At 46.5% G+C, this 15,834-nt stretch overlaps 1 protein-coding gene across 7 annotated transcripts in view; it reads left to right on the top strand.

The window, feature by feature from the left end:
• Positions 1–15,834, top strand: part of Spata13 (spermatogenesis associated 13) — a 122,833-nt gene that overhangs the window by 59,989 nt on the left and 47,010 nt on the right. For 4 of the 7 annotated variants that reach the window (XM_076930906.1, XM_076930903.1, XM_076930905.1 and 1 more), the window contains exons 3-4: positions 7,599–7,961; positions 10,240–10,384. In XM_076930906.1, coding sequence (XP_076787021.1) covers positions 7,599–7,961; positions 10,240–10,384 — 508 coding nt within the window. Of the gene's footprint in view, positions 1–3,540; positions 3,793–7,598; positions 7,962–10,239; positions 10,385–15,834 lie in introns of those variants that run through there. The other 3 variants (XM_076930908.1, XM_076930904.1, XM_076930907.1) reach the window with 3 other exon arrangements.

The following is a 15,834-nucleotide window of genomic DNA, read 5'->3' as shown; positions in this document are numbered from 1 at the left end:
CCCCAGCCCAATCAAAGGGACATACACTGTTAGCCACCACAGATGATTACAGAGAATTGTTCCTGCTTTGTCCTGTCTTGTTGCTAGTCATGCCTTCTGAAGTACTAAAATTTCATGGTTCTTTTCTCCCAGTTCTGAACATCAAGCCCAGGCCTCATTGAATGCTAAGCAAGCACTCTCACTGAGCTCCGCCCACAGCTAAGCTTCCTAGGGCTGCTGCTGCCCTTTGTCTTATGAGATAGCCCCTCTGTGGAACTCAGGCTGGCCACAAACTAGCTGTCCTCTTGCCCTGGCTTGCTGAGTGCTGGGATTACTGGTGTATGCTATCACACCTACCTTAGATGTGTTTTTTTTTAAGGTGTTTGATGTGTACCACAGCATGCTTGTGGTGCTCAGAGGAAAACTTGTGGGAGGAGTAAGTTCTCTCCTTCCATTGTTCAGGTCCCCTGGAGAGAACTCAGGTGGTTAGGTATGGCAGCAGGCTCCTTTGTGTCAACTTACATTCCTGTTCTTCTCCTAAGAGGCTTTCACCTGGTCTCCCCTTTATTTCTATTTTTTGAGGGGTGGGGGCAGTAGCTATAAAAAAAAAAAAGTCCAGAGTGTAAAGGGAACCAAACCTGGTGGCGCATGCCTGTAACCCCAGCACCCCAGGTTGAGGTAAGACAGTGGCCATACATTTTAAGACAGCCTGGTTTATGCATGAAGACTCTGCTCTTTAACTTCTATTCCCACCACACACCCCCCACCACACCCCAATTCCCAAAAAAGGAAAAAGGAGGAAAACAAGAAAAGGGTTGTTTGCAGAGACATGATTAGACGTTCAGACCTTGAGTCCTTGTGAAGTAGCCTTTATTTGTGCGATAGAGTCATTTTCCAACTCAGTCTTTTCAAAAGTCGTTTCCATCTGCTCTGAGAAGCTCACTCCCTGTTACTCCACACAAAGACGCTCTTTTTATGGTGATAGGTTTCACAGTGTTCCGATGGACCCTTAGGGTCTGACAGGGTGGAACTCCATAAACTTAGTAACCCTTCTAGGTTTGATGGCACAGTCAAGAAGCTCATGGACGGCCAACCTGGGCTACATAGTTCCAGGCCAGCCTGAGCTACATGTGAGACCCTGTCTCAGGGAAGAAAAAAAAAATCCTAAGATTATCTCTAAAAGCTGAAATCTGAAGAGAAGCCGACGTGCATGTGGCTGTCAGGCTCCCCATGTCTTATATCTAGGTTAGTTTGTGTCTGGTGAAATGTCTTCAAAGCGATTTGCCTCTTGAAAACTCCAGGGGCAAGGCCTGTGGTGAGCACCTGTAGTCCCCTAACTTGGGAAGACACGGCAGGAGGATCATTTGAGTCTGTGTGTCCTAGGCCAACTGCAAAGCATAGGGGAGACCTCACTTCTTAAAAGAACTACGGGGTGGGGGGTGGGGGGGGCAGCAGAGGGAGAGGAATCAAAATCACACAGTTGCTTTCCAGAGCAGATCCTCATTCCCACCTCTTAGCATTTACAAGACACTTACTGAGTAAATGTTTCAGTCTGGTTCATGGATGCCGTGTAATTATCATAGCAAGGAGACAAGCTGTGTCCGCTCCCTTTCCCACTGTTCATTATCTGTTTCATTTTGTGGGACAGGGTCCTTGAACCCCCAATCCTGATATCCATCCTTTTTCGGGGGGAGAGCAGAAGAGTATTCACTATGTTGCTCAGGCTGGCCTCAAGCTCTTGCTTCAGGCCTTCCTACCCCAGCCTCCTGACTCAGTGGGACCACTTTTGACTACTCCAGGCCCAGGGCACTGGACCCAGCCTACGAAGTATTTACTTTTTCACCCTTGAATCTTTTTTTAATTAAGTTATTTATTTATGTTGCAGGCGAGTGGACAAAATTAAAAAGTTTTTTTAATCATTGAAATTACTGTTTTCTCTTTCCAATCTGGGGGATTGAATTAAAGGCCGATCATAGCCATGGTCCTTCCCCAGGGTATCATATTAATGTTAGGAGTAGCAGTAGTAAGCTTTCTAGTGCCTATTATCAATAAACTCTTAACCATTCTAACATCTATGAGAGACTAGTATTTGAGTGCTTTGTCTAACACATGCTGGGGCCTCAGCACTGAGAAGGATGTGTAAGATAATCACGTTCATGTGAACCTGTGAACCTTCGTCATGGTATTTTGACAGTTTCCTTTCAGTTAGTGGCTTGTTTAATTTGGGGCTAGAAAGTCATAATTGGTTACTGAAATCCTAAAATATGAAAAGTCAATTTCAGTATTCTTTTCTAAGGGAAATTCTGGCTGATGGCTAAGAAATGTTCTAGCATTTATGTTTTTGTTGCCAATTTTCTCTTTCTAAGCTTTTCCTGTGATAAGATCAGAATGGAGATTCCTTTCTGGCTGGCAGGGTGACAGATGTGCCATCTGTTTATGTCTGCTGTGGTTATCAGACAGTTTATTAGGTTTTTTTTTTTTTTTTTTTTTTTTTTTTTGTTTTTTTGTTTGTTTGTTTGTTTGGTTGGTTTTTTTTGAGAATGAGAGGGTAGTCCTGAGTAGCCCAGGTTGGCCTTGTCCTCTCCACCTTTCTGTCTCTACCTTGTGGGTCATAAGTCCTACTTATGTCTCTGCACTTGCTTTGAACTCTGAAAAACTGTCATTCATCTGAGATTTTACTCTTACTTAATATCCTAAGACATATATGTAAATATATGTAAAACTCACACAAATGCACACCAATGCCATGTTGCTCAGGCTTGCTTCAAGAGTCTGGAAGCCACAAGTTCCAGGTCACAGTGTGTCAGAATCCAGTCTCTGCAAGGCTCCACCTTCTCCAGCTTCTGGTGGAAGTGACATTTGTCAAGGCTTGTTAATGTGTCACTCCTTGTCTGGGGATAGAACTCAGTTGTTAGAACTCCTGCCTAGCACTGTGTAATCCCCCAAATTGGGAAGTGGAGGCAGAAATATCAAAGTTTAAAATCATCCTCAGCTGGGGGTCAAGACTGAAGCTAAGTAACTTGGGCTACGTAAAACCCTGTGTCCAGATAGATAAATCAGCAGCACTCTCGAGTCCATCCACAAGTGGCTTGCTTCCTTTGTGTTTGTATCCAAATTTTCCTTAGTGTAGAAAGTTAACAGACATTGACTTAGAACCCACCTAATCCAGGGTGAGCCCATTTGAAAGTGATCACTCTGCAAAGCACACTGGCAGATACTCGGAGTGGTTAGGAGTCCATCTGTCTGGGGGCACTTGCCAGCTAACCCTGTGCCCACTTACTGTTTCTGAATAGATGCTATCATACCAGGTTCTTTTAAGCATTTATCTTTAATCTCCAGTTAATAATTTCCTTTCACAGAAATGTTCCAGGAAGCTGTTTATATTATATTAGTTTGTATAAGTCTTTCATTTTTGGAGCTGGAAAAAAGAAGTCCTGTATAGGAAGAAAGTACTGCTCACTGACCAGGAAAGCCACTTTACAAGAGTTCAGCAAAGCAAGAGTTAAAAGGGCAGTCCCCAGAGTGCAAGGTCTGTTTACAAAGGTTTATGACTTGGGTGTGACTTGGTGGCTCAAGCTTCAGAGACTTGGAGACAGTGAGTTGAGCCTGCTAGACTGGACCAGTCAGAGCTCTGCTTGGCCGTGTAGGGCCCTGATCACAGCCTTTAAAAGACCTGAAAAACTCTGGAACACATGGATGTGGTCAACTGCCTGTTCCTCCAGTGTGTTTAAAACTCTGGAACACATGGATGTGGTCAACTGCCTGTTCCTCCAGTGTGTTTGTGGGCCGCCCCTGCCCATGGCTAAATCTCAGGTAGGTTTCAGCCTGCAGGGAAGGATGCTTGCTGGAATATAAAGGTTCTAAGGATGGGCCTGTAAATCTGTAGTCTTTGCAGTGAACCTGGACAGTATCTTTAGAAGCACAAAAGTTTTGCTTAAAGTGAAAAAGTACATAGTTTAGAACAGTGCACCTATGAGCAGAGTCCTTGCCTGGCATGCCTGGGTCCGTCTGTGTGTAGCCAAGTCCATGCTGGCTTTGGAAGGGACCTGTTGTTTTTAGCTGAGGAGCAGCATTTGAATGTGAGCTCCAACTCAGGCTTCCCCGCTAAAATGCATGTTTCAACTTCACGTGCTATCAACTAGATTTTGAGGTCCCTAAGGCATGTTGGTGCCTTTTAGAGGGTGCCGCCTCTGGCATCTTCAGGGGAACTGTGCAAACACTGAAGTCCGGTTACAGTGGATTCCACTCGTGCTGCCTGTGTTCAGACAGTAGCTGGCACAGAGGCACGTCAGGAACACATGCAGGGCTGCTTTGCCTGTGCCTACCTTGCCCAGCCCCGGTCACTTCCTGGTCTATTTATTTTTGGCATCAGTAAGAAAATACAAGCTGCATGTTGCATAAGCAAGCACAAAGCAGCTTCTAACCATTAAAAAAAAAAAAAAAAAAAAAAAAAAAAAAAAAAAAAACCAACTGTGGTGTTTCTTAATGTTTGTGAGTAGTTTGACTACTCTAAGCCTCTGGTTTTGTTCCACGCACTTCTGTTTTTCTAGCAAGTTGTCGCTGACTCCTTTTAAATGACTTTATATAAGTGGATTTATTCTTACTGTGTATTTGAGTTGCCTATGTCATTCCAGTTAGTAATTTGTTTTAGTCCCCCCTTAATAATCGAGTTTTCATAAATTCAGAAAACAATAACTTTATGATTTTTCTTTTTCCATAGTGATGTTAGGAAGGATAAAAACATATATATTTCCTCCTGGGTGTGTGCTGATTTCACAGAAAAATTATTCTAGTAGGTGGTGAGGATCTGAAGTAGGAGGGGAAGGAAGTTGAGTGGGAATGAGTCTCTTACGAGAAATAGGCCAGTAGGAGAGTAAACCAGGAAAACCAGGGCCGTGGTTCTCCCCTTCCCCAGCAATATAAGAAAATGGGATTTGGAGGGGGCCTTAGGACCATGGAATTCACTGGGGAGACTATTGCATCCAGGTAGCAGAGTTGGGGACAACTTTTCTCAAGTGTCTTAGTCTCATATGACTTGTGGCGTATAATGTGCCCCTCAGTGTCTGGAAGGTACCAGACTGCAGCACAGACAGACAGGCACAATGGAAGTTTGGAGGTACCCTGAGTGGCTGTGTGGCCCTGGGCAAACCACTACACTGCTTTCTCTTTCAGTGTCTGTAATTTGAAGAATGAAGAGACGAATTAGAGTGTCTCTACATTCCAATATAGCGCGACTTTCTTGAACACGCCAGTGGTATAATTAATTACATGAGACTTCTGTTATAGTCTAAAGCATAGGCCTTTCGCTTAGGCAGTCTTGCAGCTAGCTCATCTAACTTACCCTGACCGTTCGCCTACAGCCCACCATGTGGCTGGCTCTGAACCTTTCTCTGCTCTGCTGCAATGCCTGTCTGTTCTTTTCCAGGTCAGCTCTCTTCCACTTCTCTTCATTAGCCCTCCATCCTTTTCTCTATGGAAGTTCTGCCCCCTACTTCCTGCCCAAGATTCTGGCCATCAGCTCTTTATTATAACCAGTCAGTAGTGAGACAACCTCTGATACGTTATAGACACAGTACATCACCTGTTGTAGGCAGGCGAGGAAGGACAAGCATTTACATATAGAAAACCTGGTGACGGCTATAGAATGGCAATATTAGAACCCTGCCAGCACTTAGCTCTCTGCCAGCACAGAGTTCATGATTGAACATACACTGGTGCACCTTCACACAAGGTAAGAAAAGGTCACTCCAACATTCCAGCTGCTGTGTTAGCTCAGGTTTTCTTGGTTGATGAGCTGTACTTCTTTATGGGGTTTAGAATTCTAATTTGATACACGTATACTGTATCTTTTTTCTTTTGAGTTGTGAGTTTTACTGTTACTCAGACTGGCTTTAAACTCTAGTATAATCTTAGTGAACACTCAAACATGCCAGACTGGAAATTAAACAAGCCTTCATGTTAGGACTCTGTTGTTACTGGCACGAAGTTCCTCTTCCTGGGCCTCTACTGTTTAACTTCCTTCTGGCTCAGACTCTCATGGACAGAGTGGGGGCAGACTGCCTCAGATTACTGTGTCATCCCTTGGCCACCTGCCTTTGACAGCCACCCACTGCCTGCTCTGCTGCCATCTCTGGCTTCCTGTGTAGTCTTTTCTGCCTACTCAGCAAATCCCAGCATCCTCCCCCAACCTGTGGCTTCATACCCTGTTTGATTTGTGTTTTTTAAAAAATGAATAGAGACAAGCCAGATGGTTAGCACTTGTTTGTAATCTCAGCACTTGGGGCAGGAAGATTGCTGCAACACACACACAGTATTGGGCTGGGTACTTAAAGAAGTTCAGGCTTGGCTCACAGTAGCTGTTGTGCCTGGTACTGACAACTACTGCCAGTCTCTGGACCAGCCCAGTCCTTTCTTCATCCAGATTTGGGGATCTGTCAAGTAGATGGGTACCTATTTCCAGCAGGGCAAGCCCTGAGGATTCTGCTCTGTGACCATCTTTGTAAAGTGACAGCTGACTATATCTGATAAAGCCTATCCTGTCTGTCCTTCTAACAGGCATTTCAGTCACTTGCCTGAGTTTGCTCAGCCAGTCCCTGGCCCTCACAGGATATGGAAGTCTGCCCAATTCCAAACTATGCATGTTTTCCTGATTGCTTTTGTGAAGGTATATAGCCTGGGTGGGCCTGGTGGTCCATAACTGCTTACACAGGAATGGCAGGGAGTAGGTTAGAGCTCAGAGCCAGTCTGGGATCCATAGCAAAATCCTGTCCTCCTTCCCCAAAAAGACGGAAAACTTATTTGAAGAATTAGAAGTGGTGGGTGTCTAACTTGGTGGTAACACTTGGTGGCATGCTTGCTCAGCACCCACAAGGCCCTAGGTTTGATCCAGGGACCACTTGCAAAGAAGTGTGGCCTCTTTTAGAGTCAGGGATCTTTGTCTTCTTTAGCCCAGGCTGGCTTGAATCCACTGTCCTTTTGTCTTTGTCTCCCAAGCACTGAGATTGCTGCATGGACCACCGTGCTCAGCTGAGGGGCATAGAAAATGGGATTGTGTAATGTATCCAGTCTGAGAGCCAAGGTTAGCAGCCTTGACTTGTCCAAGCCTACACAGTGTTTGTAGTCTGATAGCTCAGGAACTCTACCTAGTTCAGGCCACTCCCATCAGACTGTGTCTATGGGATGGGGTCCTCCTATGTTGAGCCCTCTCGGCCCTGGATATAATCTCATTGCACCTTCTATGTGTTAGTATCGTCCACACTGAAAGAAGATGTAGATCTTGTTACACATTTAACTTATTATACAGTCACTTCTGGCTGCTGTGGCTAACCTCCTGCTCTTAAGCATATTTAGGGAACACCCACCTTAGTTATATATTCATTTTATTATTGTAGACCTGCTGGCATTCTTAATGTCTCCCTGTAGCTCATCTCTGGTCCCCCCAAAATTTCTTAAGCTTCAGAGTTAATTCAGTCTGGAATAAAATTCGGCTCATCTAATCCACAGTGAGTTCTGTTCTCGCTGTCTGTGGTTCTGCAGAGTGGGAGGGGACAGCAGGCGGCTGCTCCACTGTTCACACCTGGCTGGATCTCTGAGCTCACTCATCCTGTTCATTTGCAAAGGTGGTGACTGAGGATGACTGGCAGCAGGGCTCAGGCCTGGAGGAGGAGCAGAATGAGGCACCTCGAATCTCCAGGAGGAGGTGGGGCTCAGGGAGGCGCACCCGGCCACGACCACTGTCTGACTACGGCCAGCTGGCCAGCAGAAGCTTGTCCATTCCTGAAGATGCCATTGCTGCAGACCCTCCAGATGAAGACCACACGGACAGAATGCACCCAGCAAGTGTGACCACCACCAGCCAGGATCCATGTGTCCCCTCAGGCTGTTCCAGGGGAGGCCGGAGAAGGCGACCTATATCTGTGATTGGAGGGGTCAGCTTCTATAACAACACCCAGGTAGAGGACGTGGAGAACCTCTTGGTCCAAGTAAGAGCTGGTCTCTTCAACCATGGCGAGCAGAGACCCTCAGCTCCCTGCCTCTGTCCTCTCTGCAGACTAAACTGGACAATGCTTTTCCTTCTGGAGGAGGACATACCTCCTCACCCCTCTTCTTCCTGACTTTGTAACCTGCTTGGATCCACACTAACAGTCTGCTCTCTCATCATCTGCTTTCCAATCTCCTTTCCTGGAGCCTCAGCTCACAGCACAGACTTGCCATTTATCTGAAAAGCCCTGAGACCTGAGCCAGGGACCATAGCCTGGCTTTATCTGGTTTACTTCCCGAGGGGAGTGATTCTCAAACGACAAAGTGGTCCGTTGTTAGAATGCAAACACAGGAGCAAAGTCAAGATGAAAGAGAAGGGGCTGAGGGTGGATGTGGCTCGGTGATAGCGTTCGTTTTCATGTAGGAAGCCCTGTGTTTCTTCCGTCCATTCCCCAAAACAGATCAGAGGGCCATGCTAGGAGGAGAAGTAATTTCTCTATCTTCTAAAATCATGTCTGTCCCCAGCAATTCATCACCCACCATTCCTAGAATGGACCCAGGCTTGGAAACATGCTGGGCGAGCTCTCTACCACGGAGCCACACCACCTTTCCTTGTTCTGCTTCTGGGTTGCAGGTTTGACCATGAACATCATTGGGCCCCAGCACATTTGGCAAGTATTTCTCAAGTGCGTAGTGAGCACTCTCAGGTCGTGGAATATTCATGTAAAGGCTCTGTCTTGGAGAAAGTCAAATTCCTTTGCTTACCTGTGCCAGCTAACACATGGTCATGCTCATACAGTCACAGAATAGTGTATATAATAACTTATATGCTCAGTTTCATATTAAAAACGGGCTAGGTACTTTCTTAAATTACCTGTAAAATTCTCTGGGAAAAAAGAAGAAGAAATTCTATATCGGGCTTGGGCTGTGTGTTAAGTTTTTCCTGCCAAGCTCAGCACAATGTCCTGCTTTAGCAAACACTCAAAAGCCCTTGCTTAGTTCAGTTGAGTTGAATTCTTGAAGTAAAGTTGTAAGCCCAGTGTGGTGGCACATGGCTGTGACCCCAGCTCTTGAGAGAGGGAAGTGGGAAGGGTTGGGGGGAATGAGGAATTCAGGGTCGTTCAGCCAAGGGAGTCCAGCGTGGGTTATGAGGCCTTGCCTCAGAAGCAAGCAAAAGACACAAGCAAAACTGAAGTTAAAGATACTACAAGATCTTTAAGATCATTTTGTTTTAAGGTGCTCCACTTGTTGGGAAATATTTCTGAACTAAAGCAAATGTATCTAAATGCAAGACACAGTTGAGGGATAGTCTGAGATACTTAGAACGTACTGTGTTTCTGAAGGTTAAAATAGTATTGTGTCCAGAATTCTATTCTAGAATTATATTCTAGAATATAATTCTAGAATTCAAGAGGCTGAGGCAGAGAACTTGTGGGATTGAAGCCAGCCTGGTCTATAGACTGAGACCCTGGTATACACCCTAAAGCACAGGAGGGGAGACAGCTCATTGGTAGGGGAGACAGTTCTTAATCCTCTTATAGAACACCCATGTGAGGCAGCTCACATCTACCTACAACTGCAGGCCTCTGAAGGTACCCACTCATAGGTCTCTCCCCCCTCCTCCCCACATACTATGTAAAATTTTAAAAAGTATTTTTTATTTATTTATTTATTTTTAACTTTATGTGCATTGGTGTTTTGCCTGCATGTATGTCTATATGAGGGTGTCAGATCCCCTGGGACTGGAGTTACAGATAGTTGTGAGCTGCCATGTGGGTCCAAGGAATTAAATCCAGGTCCTCTGATAGAACAGCCAGCACTCTTAACTCCTGAGCCATCTCTCCAGCCCTCCAAATAAATTCTTTTTAAATAAAAGCAAAGTGACTGGAGATCTGTGACTGTGCCTGTGTGCTGTGGTCCAGCCCTTGCATCCTCAGATGCTACTGTGGTCACAGTACTTTCCTAACTGTCACTCACAGCTCTGCTGCTGCCTCAGCCTTCCTCTCCCTCAGAGGCCTCTCTTTCTCTCCCTGTTCCCCACTGGCATGTCTCTCACAAGTGGGGAGAAGTGTGACAGAGCCAGCTTTGAGGCTGCCTGTTGGAACTTTAGAACAGCATATTGCCACTGATCTTGGTACAGCTTGCAGCTGCTGGCGGGGGCTTGAAGAAGACACTCCACATCTGCCAGTGGCTTCAGGGCGAGAACACAGAAACGTTTTGTGGCTCAAAGGAGCTGAGACTTCCTGGCACCTTCTCACAGCTTCTCACTTCCTTTCACAGCCAGCAGCCAGGCCTCCCGTGCCTGCACACCAAGTTCCACCCTACAAGGCTGTGTCTGCCCGCCTCCGGCCCTTCACCTTCTCCCAGAGCACTCCCATCGGGCTGGACCGCGTGGGGCGTCGACGGCAGATGAAAACATCCAATGGTGAGTCTTGGGGCTTCATAGACTCTTTTGTCTGGGATCAGGGAGCTGAGGCACCAGGCGACTCTGCACTTTTCCCATCTTGTGGCCAGGGCAGTGTGGCAGTTGTTATCTGGGTTACTCTGGATCTCAGACTCCTTTCAAGTCTCCACCTATACTGAGTTGCTGCAGAGTCATGTGCATGTAAACCGACAACGAGGCTAGAGACCTAAGGTTCTGGTGTAGAGGATGTGTTTTGTTGTTGTTTTGAGGCTGCAGGAACACCGTGCTGGACCTCTTCTAGCTTCTGCCAGCCTCAGGGCTCCCTGGCTGGCCCGTGCAGCCTGTCTCTACCTGTACACTCTGTGGCATTCACCCTGCTGCAAACCTATGTGCTTCCTTTTGTAAGGACACCAGTCTCACTGAAGTGGGCCCCCTCCCCTCCCCAAGGCCCTCATCTTAACTCGCCACCTGCAAAGACCGTGTTTCCATCTAGGTCACAATTAGGGGTCTGGAGCAAGTATGTCATCATCACTTGGGGGTTCAGTTCAATCAAAAGTGCTTCAGCAATTGTACCGATTTATGTAACTTTTTTTAATTTATGAAAGAAAAACAGACACAAAAAAATCTTAGGGTTCTTTGATTGGAAACAGCAAAACTGACTAGTTTAAGAAAAGGGGTACTAGGGTGCATGGCTAACATGTCATTCATTTGGTGGAGTGCTGGCCCAGCATTCACAAAGCCCTGAGCTCAGGCCCTAATATAAAACAGTGCAGAGTGGCACATGACAGGATTCTCAGCACTTGGGAGATGGAAGCAGGAAAAGCAGAAGTTCAAGGTCCTCCTCAGGTACATAGTGAGTTTGGGGCTAACTTGGGCTACAGGAGATTCTGAATTGGAAGAAAAGGAGAAAAAAAAAAAAAGGTGTGGTGGTACATGCCTTTAACCCCAGCACTTAGGCAGATCTTTGAGTTTATGGCCGGCCTGAACTATAGACTAGTTCTGGGATAGCCAGGACTATACAGAGAAGTCTTACCTAGAAAAACCAAAAAAGAAAAGACAAAAAGGGGGTGGGGGGATGAGTTAGGAGGGGTTTGGGTACTCCCAGATAAAACATTGATGATATTAGGATGGCTTCTCAGTAGTCACTGAACGAGAAGCAGTGTCACAGAAGGTAGGGCATGGCACCGCCAGGAGAAGGGCAAAGACTAGCCTGCCCTGCTCTCCTGTTGTACTTGAAAGAGGCAGGCTCCCAGGATGGAATCTCTAGCTACTTGAGCTCAGTGGCCTGTTCATGGTAGGTGGCAGGACAGGGTCAAGGGCTGGGGGGAGTCCAGCCCCCCCCCTCTGGATTTGTGCAGGTGTTTAGTCCCCTGCTGTCACGTCAGTGTTAGTACAGGAAAATGGTAGGCCAGTGGTGTCAGGAACAGATTGGTCCTGACAAGTCCTCCCTTGTCTGCTCATCCTCCCTGTGTCCCTCTGTAGTGAGAGAATGATTAGCAGGGAACTATTAGGAAGGGGCACCATGCAGAAGACAGAAAGCAGGGGGATGCTCATGGCCAAACCATGTTACCCCACAGTGTTGTACCTACGCCAGCTACAGAGTTAGCCCACTGGAAATATCCAGAAGAGTTCTAATCATTGAACATGCCCAGGCTCCTCTCTCTTGAGCATGAACCCGGGTCTCACACATGCTACATACTCCAGCCCCAGCCTTTTCATGACTTAGTCACCTGAACAAATGTGCACATGCTGTTTACACTGTACTAGTTTTGTGAGCCATCTAGAGATGATTTCAAGTATTCAGGAGGATGTGTGTATGTTATGTGTTAAGGTTCCTATTTTAAGTAAAGGGGCTTGAGTATCCACAGAGGAGCTTGTCATCCAAAGGGCCCTTGGATACAGAGGGGTACTATACACCCCAGCATTTGAATGTCTTCCTGGTAGGATTCCCTACATCACTAGTGATGCTTGTGAGGAAACGAGGAAGGGTGGTGGAGAACAGGAAGGGGCAGGATTGACCTGGGCAATGAGGAAGAGGTAGTGAGGTCCCCTGGAGCAGCAGCAGATACTCCACTGAGATTCAACAAGGAGACCAGAGTGACTGAGCTCAGGAAATATGGGCAGAAGAGGGCGCTGTGGTCAGGGGTAGTGGCTAAGTGAAAGAAAGGCATCTCATGTCCTGAGGCCCTGGGGTTCTAAGTACAATATAGAGACGTTGTCAATTGGAAAATGGTGGGTTCTAGTTTGTGCTCCAATTAAGAACAATAACAACAGAGCTGGGCATGGTAGGACACCCCTTTATTCCCAGCACTTGGGAGGCAGAAACAAAGGCAGAGGCAGGTGGAGCTGAGCTTGAGGCTACCCTGGTCTATAGAGCAAGTTCTGGGACAGCTAGGGCTACAAAGAGAAATCCTGTCTAGAAAAACAAAACAAAAGCTAAACCTCTTTGTGTGTGTGTGTGTGTGTGTGTTGAGCATTTGGGGAGTGTGTGTGGTGTGTGTGTGTGTGTGTGTGTGTGTGTGTGTTTTGAACATTTGGGGAGTGTGTGTGTGGTGTGTGTGTGTGTGTGTGTGTGTGTGTGTGTGTGTGTGTGTTGAGCATTTGGGGAGTGTGTGTGGTGTGTGTGTGTGTGTGTGTGTGTTTTGAGCATTTGGGGAGTGTGTGGTGTGTGTGTGTGTGTGTGTGTGTATGTGTTGAGCGTTTGGGGAGTGTGTGTGTGTGTGTGTGTGTATGTGTGTGTGTGTTTGTGTTTTGAGTATCTGTGGGCACAAACGTGCCATACAGTGTATATGGCGGTCAGAGGACACCTTGCAGGAGTCCAGTCTCCCTTTTCACCACATGAGTCTTGGAGATCAAACTTGTGGTCAGGCTTGGCAGCCTGGGTCCTGGTTTGTGCTTTGGAAGGGAAGGATGGCTAGGCCTATGTGGTGGTGCAAGTCTGTAATCTCAGGAAGCCAAGTTAGCTTGGGCCTCGATGTGATTTCCAGATTAGCCTGAGCAGTACAGTAAAACCCTAAAGATGAATAAAAATTAAAGATTAAAATCAGAGAGAGCAAAGGAAAAAAGCACGTACAGTAGTTTGGAGTAAGGCAAATGAAGAGAAGAAAGATAGATATAGGCTGCCCTGATTCCTACTGAGTCTCCTCAGTATCAGTGACCATAAAGGCCACCCACAATTCCCATGGGTGTTCATTTCCCTGAAGCAAGAGGAGGCTGAAATGACTAGCTCTGGCTTTGTCTGACTCTGTGGCTGGAGCTGGGATGTCCCATGGAAGGACTTCCCTTGGAGATGAAGTTCAGTTTGAGCAGAGCAGTGCTTCTGGGAGGAAAATGTTTTGCAAGTGTGCTGTGGAGTAAAAGAGTAGCTGCTTCTATGTTTACCCATGGTTTCCCGCTGTGGCTTAGCACCCTGTGGCTGTGACATGAGTCACAGGTTCACAGCATGTGCCCCTGCAGGGTATCATGGCAGCACCAGGGTGTGTCCCCAGGCTTCCTAAGCAATTGAGTTACACCGAGATGATGTTGGATGTGAGCCAGTCACTGGGAAGTTCTAGGTGGCATCTGGGAGATGCCATGGCTGTCTAGGAGCCTCTGGTGAGGCCAGTGAAGGAACATGAATAGTCTGTGTCCAGCAAGAGTGGCTTTTTCAGTGAGGACAAATCACTACCCACTTCTGTTATAAAAATGTCCATTGTAATCAGCTTTCCACAAGTAGCTATCTGGTTCCTACAGAGAACCATATGATTAACCCTGGTGAGGGCAGACCCTGTGGTCTAGCTCAGTCTGGGCATTCTTTCTGCAACTGTGGCCTGGTGTCTGTTTTGTTTCATCTTGAGTCCACTGAGCCATGCATCAAGATGAGTAGAGAAGATTGTTAGCCTATGTCTGCATTGTGAGCATCATGCCCACATGGTTATTAGATAGCATCTTTTGTGTTTCACTTTGCAAGCTTTGAGGGTCTTCTGATATGTCATTCATACCCATGGCACCACACCAAGGCATAGTCACCCTCTGCTCTCCTTCCTCCAGCTATCCATTCAAACCATTGGCTCCCAAGTTCACTCTGAAGAATTAAAAAGCAAGTCTTCCACTGAGAGTTGCTCTATCCTGGGTAGAGGTAAATGATAGAAGCCTGTCAACAGCAAAATGACTCACTAAGTAAAATGTCTGTGCAAAGATGACCTGCTCTATGGGGAACCCTGGATGCAGGGGTCTGGTTTCCCCATTACAATGGCTGATGCACAGATTTTCTGCTTCACTAGTCAAGTGATACCTTAATGGAGGTGCTCATCAACTTTGTTAGGACCCCAAGATCAGGGAGGCATAACCAGAGACTTCATGGGTCAGGTAATGGCCTTCCTATCTAGGACAGCAACTACTCACTATCCACAACAGGTGCTTGCTTCACTTGCATAGCATTTGGCGTCTGTAGCTTATAGAACCTGCCACCATGCTCACTCGATGACTTGTGGCTCCTGTTGGATCGTTTTCTATCTCTGTCTGCCTAGTTAGGGATCCTTTCTTTCTAGATGCTAAGACGTTGTATTAGTTACTTTTATGATGCAATGACAACATAAACAATGTATGGAAGTCTATTATGGCTTACTGTTCTAGAGGAATAAGAGTCCAACCTGACAGATGTGGGAGATTGGGGATTGGGGGTAAGCATGGCAGCAAGCAGCATGCAGCATGCAGCATGCATGGCAGCAGGAGCAGGAAGCTCAGATTTTCAAACACAAAGTAGAGCAAATTGGAACTGGGGCAAGGCAGTTAACTCAGGCCTCACCTGATGTACTTCCCCTAGCAAGGCTATACCACCTCCCTAAATAGTATGACCAGCTGGGCACCAATTCTTCATGTACATGAGCCTATGGAGGAACTTTGTCCATTCTAACCATCACGTTCCACTACCTGGCCCCTAAAGACTGATGACAATATCAAATAAAAAAAATGCAGCCATATTTTGCAGCCAAAATATCACATGAATGGCCTCTAGCTCAATTGCTGTTAAAGTCCTTGCTGCTCTGAAACCACTTGAGCTGAGCATCTCCGTTCTCATTGATCTCAGCACTCCTGTGAGGATAGACCACCAAGCTCTGCCTGCTGCAGGCAACTGCTTTTCTAGTCCAAATTTCAAAGTCTTCCATATTCCTATCTCACACCCCTAAATCAACATGCTCAGGGTCTTTATAACCATCCCATTCTTGGTCCCAAGTTCTATTTTAGTTACTCTTCTGTTTGGGGGATCAGATACCATGATGAACAGCAACTTACAGAAGAAAGCTTTTTATTTTGGCTATGATTCCATCATAGAAGGAAGAGGAGGGGCATGACAGCAAGAACATATCTTAAGTAGCAATTGGGCCTTCAGTGGCACAGCACAGAGAGTGAACAGAAACTGTGGAAAGGCTCTGAACTCTCAAAGTTCACTTCCCAGTGATGTACGTCCTCCAGCAAGGCTGCACCTCATT

This window comes from Arvicanthis niloticus, chromosome 3 (assembly GCF_011762505.2).
Source record: "Arvicanthis niloticus isolate mArvNil1 chromosome 3, mArvNil1.pat.X, whole genome shotgun sequence".
NCBI lineage: Eukaryota > Metazoa > Chordata > Mammalia > Rodentia > Muridae > Arvicanthis > Arvicanthis niloticus.
The sequence above is the reverse complement of the archived record's forward strand: the minus strand, read 5'-3'. Positions and strand labels throughout refer to the sequence as shown.